Below are 8851 nucleotides of genomic sequence, written 5' to 3' on the forward strand. Positions count from 1 at the left end.
ACAATAACTTGGGTGAATTTTGGTTCATTCCTCCTGACAGAGCTGTTGTAACTGAGTCAGGTTTGTAGGTCTCCTTGCTCTCACACGCTTTTTCAGTTCTGCCCTCAAAGGGCTTTGTGATGGCTACTCCAATACCGTGACTTTGTTGTCCTTAAGCCATTTTGCGCCAACTTTGGAAGTATGCTTGGGGTCATTGTCCATTTGGAAGACCCATTTGCAACCAAGCTTTAACTTCCTGACTGATGTCTTGAGATGTTGCTTCAATACATCCACATAATTTTCCTTCCTACGGCCATCTTGAACGAGGGTCACTTGAAGTGTACTGTTAGATAGAGGCGCGTGACCAGGAAGCGTGCTATAGTTTGTTTTCCTCCTGTATGGAACACATCTTCAATTTTAGCGATTATTTACCTTAAAAATACCTAAAGTTGTATTACCATCTATTTTGGGAAGTGCACTAGTCCCTCCTGCAGCAAAGCACCCCCACAACATGATGCTGCCAACCCCATGCTTCACGGTTGGGATGGTGTTCTTCGGCTTGCAAGCCTCCCCCTTTACCTTCCAAACATAACGATGGTCAGAGGACATTTCTCCAAAAAGTACAATCTTGTCCCCATGTGCAGTTGCAATCCGTAGTCTGGCTTTTTTATGGCGGTTTTGGAGCAGTTGCTTCTTCCTTGCTGAGCAGCCTTTCAGGTTATGTTGATATAGGACTCGTTTTACTGTGGATATAGATACTTTTGTATCTGTTTCCTCCAGCATCATCACAAGGACTTTGCTGTTGTTCTGGGATTGATTTTCACTTTTCGCACCAAAGTATGTTCATCTCTAGGAGAAAAAACGCGTCTCCTTCCTGAGCAGTATTACGGCCATGGTGTTTATACTTTCGTACTATTGTTTGTACAGATGATGGTGGTACCTTCAGGCGTTTGGAAATTGCTCCGAAGGATGAACCAGACTTGTGGAGGTCTACAATTATTTTTTTTTAGGTCTTGGCTTATTTATTTTGATTTTACAATGATGTCAAGCAAAGAGGCACTGAGTTTGAAGGTAGGCGATACAGTGAATTATAAGTGAAATAATCTGTCTGTAAACAATTGTTGGAAAAAAATGTATTGTGTCATGCACAAAGTAGACGTCCTAACCGACTTGCCAAAACTATATTTTGTTAACAAGAAATGTGTGGACTGGTTGAAAAACAAGTTTTAATGACTCCAACCTAAGTTTATGTAAACCTCCGACTTCAACTGTAGCTTATAAACCTATCCCACTACACGTTTATTAATAGCCTAAATTACCACTATCCAATCTAATAATCACATTAGGAATAGTAGGCTTGCATTAGCCTACAAATGTGATGATAGAGGCATGCAATCCTTTATTATAAAGTTCTATGGTGAAAAATAGCTTAAATCCAATGAAGGGGTGATAATTTTTGTTGATTCCAAGTTGAATTCACGTTAGTTGACAACGCAACCAAAAGTAAATCAAAACTAGACGTTGAAATTACGTCTGTGCCCAGTGGGAATGGCCTCCCAGTTTAGGTTGACCTATTTGGATTTAGTTGGAGTGTTAAACCAATTGTTTTTTAAATCTATTGTCAAAATTAAAAATATGTAAAAATTAAAAACCGTTTTGAGATGTCAAATGCATTGCGCTCTTTATCAGTCCACGTCAGGCAGGCCACACAAGAAACCTAAAGTAGTCTATAACTTATCTAGTGAGACAGGGCCATCTAGTGGTGTAGCCTAGAAATTACGCCATGTCTCACGTCGTTTGGTTCAGTTGGATGCAGCTTCCAGGTTCGGCACTAACTTTCGATGAAGAAATGAAAGTGGGAACAACCGCTTAAGATTCGATTCCCAGGGATGACACTGAACACACCGAACCGGTTGTTTTACCCATTCTAAAACGTATCGAGACGTAAAATCTCCTGTATCGGAGAAAAGGGACACGCAGTGGTCATCAGAGAGCAGGACACTTAGCTTTTTATTTAAGTTTTTTCACTAAATAATAATACACCATGAATAACACTCTAAACCAACATTATGAGGAGAAGGTGCGTCCCTGTATAGACCTTATCGACTCCCTGCGCTCCCTTGGTGTGGAGAAGGACCTTGCGCTGCCTGCCATCGCCGTGATAGGGGACCAGAGTTCGGGAAAGAGCTCGGTGCTGGAGGCGCTGTCTGGGGTGGCTTTGCCAAGGGGGAGTGGTGAGTGATAGTTTGATAAATTGAGGTAACAAGTATTTATCATCTATCAATGTCTCAGAGAGGTTTAACAAGTGAATCTGTATTGATTTGGTTATCATTTGATCTCTTAGTTTAATATGTTAAAGAGGAAGTTCACCCATTTTATATGCGGCTTTATTTTCACTTTTTCTGTGATTGTAATTGATTTCCCAATGTTTTTTTCTATTATATATATTTATTTTTTCATTACAGAGAATTATACTTCCCATTTTGCTGAGTCATCACTTGCCATTGACTGTATTGCAATATGCAAATATGTGTAACGCATATTAGAAAACACTCCACACCAATTATTACATCAAAATCCCATTCTGACTCTGAATGATGTCTCTGCACTCATAAAAATACAAAATAAATCAACTGTGCCATGAATCCATGTTTGAATGATGCTCTTTACAACAGCAACACGGATTTATGGGACAGTGGAACATTATACAGTATATATATTTTTTGTGCCGAGACATCATTCAGAATTGGTTTGGAGCGTTTTCTAACATGCTTTCGATACATTTTCATAATGCATTATGATCAATGATTGATGACTGAGCAAAATGTGACTACCAATTTTCTTTAAAACAAGATGTCAAATGTTTTTGGGGATCAACTACAAGCACAGAAAGATGGAATATTTCACAATTTAATTTGATTGTACTGGGAAAAAGTTGTATATGGACAGTTTTTTCTGTGTTTCTTACAGTTTAATTTAATCTCTTTCATGCTTTCTAATTCCTCTGTCAACTCTGACAGGTATTGTAACACGATGCCCTCTCGAGCTGAAGATGAAGAGGAAGAGAGAAGGAGAAGAATGGCACGGAAAAATCAGCTACCAAGACCATGAAGAGGAGATTGAGGACCCCTCTGATGTGGAAAAGAAAATTCGTGAAGGTGTGGTCATTGGTCTGCTGATCATAGCAAAGATGAAAGTCTCTAAAGTCTAAACTATGTTCTCCAATCCATAAGAGAGCACACCCATAAGTATTAAATACCAAAAAAAAGATAACTTGATCCACTTTACTATTGTGCTGTTGGAACCCTGGTGGTTTCTAGCAACGGTGTTCTGTATTCTTATTCCTCCCTTCAGCCCAGGATGAAATGGCAGGTGTGGGGGTGGGTATCAGTGATGACCTCATCAGCCTAGAGATTGGCTCCCCTGACGTCCCAGACCTCACACTCATCGACCTGCCAGGCATCGCCCGGGTAGCTGTCAAAGGTCAACCTGAGAACATTGGTGAACAGGTACACTCTTCCACCCCACACACAATGTTTGTGGGAATACACTGCATTTTTAACCCAGAAACCAAGTCCCCCCACGACATGTTATGTATAATATATATGACATTTTCAGATTAAGAGACTGATACGGAAGTTCATCACAAAGCAAGAAACAATCAACTTGGTGGTTGTGCCATGCAATGTTGACATTGCAACCACAGAGGCTTTGCAGATGGCACAAGAGGTGGACCCTGAAGGGGAAAGGACATTAGGTAATCCCCCTTTTATTATTTACTCAACTATTATGGACCATGTTGACTTATGTTGACTTTAATGAGTTAGACTTGTGTGCGTTTCCCATTGAACAGGCATCCTGACCAAGCCTGACCTGGTAGACAAAGGCACAGAGGAGACAGTGGTGGACATAGTTCATAATGAGGTTATCCACCTGACTAAGGGCTACATGATAGTCAAGTGCAGGGGCCAGAAGGAAATCATGGAGCGAGTCTCACTGACCGAGGCCACAGAGAGGGAGAAGGCTTTCTTCAAAGAGCACGCTCATCTCAGGTTGGTCCTCTGGGTTGAAGTGTGCCTTAGATTTTAAAAGCTGTCTCGGAAAGCATGAAGCAAATTTGATCCAGTGCCCATTTTAAACACTCAAGTGTGTTAGTTTTTAATTGAATTGTGTACCTGTGTGGTAACCAAACTACTTGGTATGTTGTGAAAACCTGTTTTTCTAACCTTTCTGCAGCACACTTTATGATGAGGGTCATGCCACCATCCCTAAACTGGCAGAGAAATTAACTCTTGAACTGGTGCATCATATCGAGGTAAATTCTTCTTCCATTAGATGTTACTGCACAAAATCCTATACATTTGTTACTGAGTGACTGTTGCTATAAGCCATGACTCTGCGTTGTGCCCTTTAGAAATCCCTGCCTCGTCTAGAAGAGCAGATTGAGGCAAAGCTGGCAGAGACACATGCCGAGCTGGAAAGATATGGTACCGGACCCCCTGAGGACTCGGCAGAAAGGATATACTTCCTGATCGATGTGAGCTCCCCAGCCTGCAACAGATGATTTAGTTACCCTCTCCTTCACTCAGCTCTGGCCTTGATCCAAACTCACAACAGTCTTTGTTAGCAAAACTTATCAATTCAGGAAAGCATTTGAAAGTTGATGAAATCTTATCCATAGCTGTTTCTCTTTACACATCTACCCCTCCCAAGTATCTAATAACTTCTCTTTCTGTGTCTCAGAAAGTGACTGCGTTCACCCAGGATGCCATCAACCTGAGCACTGGGGAGGAGCTGAAAAGTGGAGTTCGTCTCAACATCTTCTCCACACTCAGACAAGAGTTTGGGAAATGGAAGCTACACCTGGATCGCTCTGGAGAAAACTGTGAGTTCACCATTATCATGCTCCGATGCACCCATCAAAAACGATGGCTTACTTCAGCGAGCTAGATAACAAAGAATTGCTATTTGAATTGAGATTGATGTACAGAATTTTTATTTGACATGGAAGGCTCACACACTTGCTTATTTAGTGTAATGCAACATAATGACATCCTTTTGTATATTGCAGTTAACCAGAGGATCGAGGGAGAAGTGTCTAATTATGAGAAGACGTACCGTGGAAGGGAGCTCCCAGGGTTCATCAACTACAAGACCTTTGAGGTGATGGTGAAAGACCAGATAAAACAACTGGAGGAACCAGCAGTCAAGAAACTGAAGGAGATTTCAGGTATAGTATATGTTTGAGAAGGTTCTTCTTTTTTCCCACTTTTTTTCCATATACTAAAACCAAGTATATTATTTAATATGGGAGCCTATTTGCCAAACTATAAAGCCAAGATGCTTTATGTATATTTTCCATCCAAGAATGTAATCTATCTGTGAGTCCTGTGTCAGAGTGATGTTATGGTGTTTCTTCCCTTCTCTAGATGCCGTTAGGAAGGTGTTCTTACTGCTGGCTCAGAGCAGCTTCACTGGATTTCCTAACCTCCTGAAATCAGCGAAGGTTTATCTCACACCATGCAATATTAATGTCACCATTTATCTCTGATATTCCCACAGTTGGTCATCAACCTGTACGTGAATGAGATGGCTGACATGCACCAACTACATTTATCTCCTGTTGATTGACTGAGTTGTGTTTTGTTTCAACTACAGACAAAGATTGAGGCCATTAAGCAGGTGAATGAGTCTACAGCTGAGTCCATGTTGAGGACTCAGTTCAAGATGGAGATGATAGTGTACACACAGGACAGCACCTACAGCCACAGTCTGAGTGAGAGGAAGAGGGAGGAGGAAGACGACCGACCCTTAGCAACCCCTTATATAAGGAGTACGATCTTTAGCACAGACAACCATGCCACCCTACAGGAGATGATGCTGCACCTCAAGTCCTATTACAGGGTAAGCACTGTGTAAATCACTATCTTAGATGCTGGCCTAACACCCTAAACAAGAACCTACCTGTATTTCCACCAGCTCTTTAGACTAGGGATAAGAGGGCACTAACTCAGAGATTGAATGGAACTGCTGACTCTTAAACTAATTTCTTCACCAATTCCCTGAAAGCTAGATTATATTGTTATATGTAAATGTGCTATAACATTATACAATTCAGAGTGTGTGTGAACCAACCACTGTGAGGGGACTAAAACTTGAATGGGACAAAGGTGATGTTAGATCACTATATCTATCTATTTTATTAATAGGTGTTTTGTCTTGTCTGTCTCTTTATCTTTGACAGATATCCAGTCAGCGTCTGGCTGATCAGATTCCCATGGTGATCCGCTACCTGGTCCTGCAGGAGTTTGCTTCCCAGCTGCAGAGGGAGATGCTTCAGACTCTGCAGGAGAAGGACAACATCGAGCAGCTGCTGAAGGAGGACTTTGACATCGGCAGCAAGAGGGCTGCACTGCAGAACAAGCTCAAACGCCTGATGAAGGCACGCAGCTACCTAGTGGAGTTCTAGCATGGACAGCTGCTTGTTAACATTTAGGATGGTCTTGATTTTTTTTTAAATGTAATGCATTTTTTGGGAGGATAACAGACATATTCAACTAAATGTACAATGTGGACCCAGAGGATATCACTTGAAAGTTTTAATTAAAATGCTTGTTTCCAAAGTGGTCCTCAATGGTAAAAACAATAACACATATAAATGATTAAAAGGCAAGACAAAATTACAAACCATAAATACAGTCATTTATATTGACGTCCTAAAAAGTGGCACTATTCGCTGCACTTTTCCCTTACCTGTTTGTCCATTTCATGGGGGTCTTAACTTACCTTAAATCAACTATATTCATTTCACATTCAAACAAACTATTAATTGGACATCATACCGATCCTTCAAATAAATACACCTGACCAGCAGTAGGGGGCACAAGGGGCAGTGGAGTGGTTTCTCTTACTCAGACAACCTTCTCCAAATGAAAACCTTTGCCTGCTTTTTAAACCTATTTTTAACTTTTTCTTTGCTTGATCTCGAAGGGGAGGCTACTCCATAGACAAATGCCTTTATAAAAAAATGTGCTCCTCGCAGTACTGTTTACTCTTGGGATTTTACAAGACATAACACTAGCTCTGGTATTGTAACTGTGCTGGTTATAGATCATATCAATGTGGTTTTTCATATAACCTGGGGCATGATCATTTAAGATGTCAAACATATGATCCATTTTAAGTTGGTCCACTCTGCACTCCAAAGGCAACAAGACCACCTCCCTATGTGGATCCTAGGGAGGACATTCAGCATATACCTGATAGCATTATTTTGCATGACCCGCATTCTCTTTTTCAGCGTTTTTGATAGCCCAATAAACCAGGCAGAGCAGGCATAATCATAATGACACTGAATCAAGGTTGAAACAAGCAGTTCTAAACTTTGATGTTAAAATATCTAGTGTTACTGACCATAGAGAGCCTTTTTATTACCTATTTTGGTTAGGTCGGGGTGTGACTAGGGTGGGTAATCTAGGTTGTTTATATCTATGTTGGCCGGGTATGGTTCCCAACCAGAGGCAGCTGTTTATCGTTGTCTCTGATTGGGGATCATATTTAGGCAGCCATTTTGGTTTTTGTGGGATTTTGTTTATGTGTAGTTGCCTGTGAGCACTCCATAGCTTCACGTGTTGTTTGCTCTTTATTGTTTTTGTGTGTTTCACGAATTAAAAGATGTGGAACCCATATCACGCTGCGCTTTGGTCCTCATGTTCTTATGACGATCGTGACAGAAGATCCCACCACAACAGGACCAAGCAGCGTGCCCAGGAGGAGAAGGGATCCTGGACTTGGGAGGAGATCTTGGATGGGAAGGGATTCTGGACTTGGGAGGAAATCCTGGCAGGACAGGATAGCCTTCCTTGGCGGCAGATGCAAGGAAAGAAGGGAGGACAGCTACGACGCCGGGGTTCACGGCCACAAAGAAAGCACAAAAAACAGCCCAATTTTTTTTTTTTTGGGGGGGGGGGACAAGGGGTGGTCGGCGAGTCAGCTCTCCGTACTCGTCCTGAGGAGCGTGCTATCAGTCTGGTAAAATCTGTGCCGGCTCCACGCACCAGGTCTCCAGTACGCCTCCCCAGCCCTGTACGTCCTGTGCCAGCTCTCCGCACTCACCTTGAGGTGTGTGTCACCAGTCCGGTACCACCTATGGCCGGCTCCACGCACTAGGCCTCCAGTGTGCCTCCCCAGTCCGGTACGTCCTGTGCCTGCTCCTCGCATTCGCCCTGAAGTGCGTGTCACCAGTCCGGTGTCACCTGTGCCGGCTTCACGCACCAGGCCTCCAGTGCGCTTTCTCAGTCCGGTACGTCCTGTGCCAGCTCCCCGCACTCGCCGTGCGGAGTGTGTCATCTGTCCGGGACAATTTGTGCAGGCTCTACGCACCAGACCTCCAGTACGCCTCCACAGCCCAGTACGTCCTGTGCCAGCTCCACGCACCAGGCCTCCAGCGGCGGTCTGCAGCCCAGAGCCTCCAGCGGCGGTCTGCAGTCCAGAGCCTCCAGCGGCGGTCTGCAGTCCAGAGCCTCCAGCGACGGTCTGCAGTCCAGGCCCGGTGTCCAGCCCAGCCCCATGGCTGGAGTCCTCCTTTGCGCCGGTGCCCAGTCCAGGCACAGTGTCCAGTCCAGCGCCGGTGTCCAGTCCAGCATCGGTGTCCAGTCGATCTCCAGGGCAGGAACCTTCCTCTGCGCCGGTGCCCAGTCCAGGCACGGTGTTCAGTCCCGCTCCAAGGCCGGTGCCTTCCTCTGTGCCGATGCCCGGTCCAGGCACGGTGGCCAGTCCCGCTCCAGGGCAGGAGCCTCCCTCTGCACTGGTGCCCAGTCCAGGCACGGCGTCCAGTCCCGCTCAAAGGCCGAGCCTTCCTCTGCGCCGGTGC

At 43.9% G+C, this 8851-nt stretch overlaps 1 protein-coding gene across 2 annotated transcripts; it reads left to right on the top strand.

Annotated features, from left to right (window-relative positions):
• Positions 1-1850: 1850 nt before the first annotated feature.
• On the top strand, positions 1851-7665 carry LOC139371207 (interferon-induced GTP-binding protein Mx3). 2 transcript variants are annotated; one of them, XM_071111396.1, is made up of 12 exons: positions 1851-2213; positions 3000-3137; positions 3334-3488; positions 3598-3736; positions 3833-4031; positions 4216-4294; positions 4394-4516; positions 4723-4864; positions 5051-5209; positions 5409-5485; positions 5638-5883; positions 6224-7665. In XM_071111396.1, the coding sequence occupies exons 1-12, from the start codon at positions 2024-2026 to the stop codon at positions 6446-6448; spliced, it is 1872 nt and encodes a 623-aa protein (XP_070967497.1). In that variant the 5' UTR covers positions 1851-2023; the 3' UTR covers positions 6449-7665. The 2 variants fall into 2 exon arrangements, with proteins under 2 accessions (XP_070967497.1, XP_070967498.1); XM_071111397.1 differs by lacking the exon at positions 5409-5485 and having other exon boundaries at positions 1895-2213; positions 5051-5142.
• The last annotated feature ends 1186 nt before the right edge of the window (positions 7666-8851 follow it).

This window comes from Oncorhynchus clarkii, chromosome 17 (genome assembly GCF_045791955.1).
Source record: "Oncorhynchus clarkii lewisi isolate Uvic-CL-2024 chromosome 17, UVic_Ocla_1.0, whole genome shotgun sequence".
Taxonomy (NCBI): Eukaryota; Metazoa; Chordata; class Actinopteri; order Salmoniformes; family Salmonidae; genus Oncorhynchus; species Oncorhynchus clarkii.

What these genes read in the sequence shown, in the direction of transcription:
- LOC139371207 (XM_071111396.1), top strand. Translation starts at nt 2,024, where the DNA reads ATGAATAACACTCTAAACCAACATTATGAGGAGAAGGTGCGTCCCTGT. An exon ending in TGAAGGGGAAAGGACATTAG is followed by an intron (nt 3,737 to 3,832) that starts GTAATCCCCCTT and finishes CCCATTGAACAG; the next exon opens with GCATCCTGACCAAGCCTGAC. An exon ending in GGATATACTTCCTGATCGAT is followed by an intron (nt 4,517 to 4,722) that starts GTGAGCTCCCCA and finishes TCTGTGTCTCAG; the next exon opens with AAAGTGACTGCGTTCACCCA.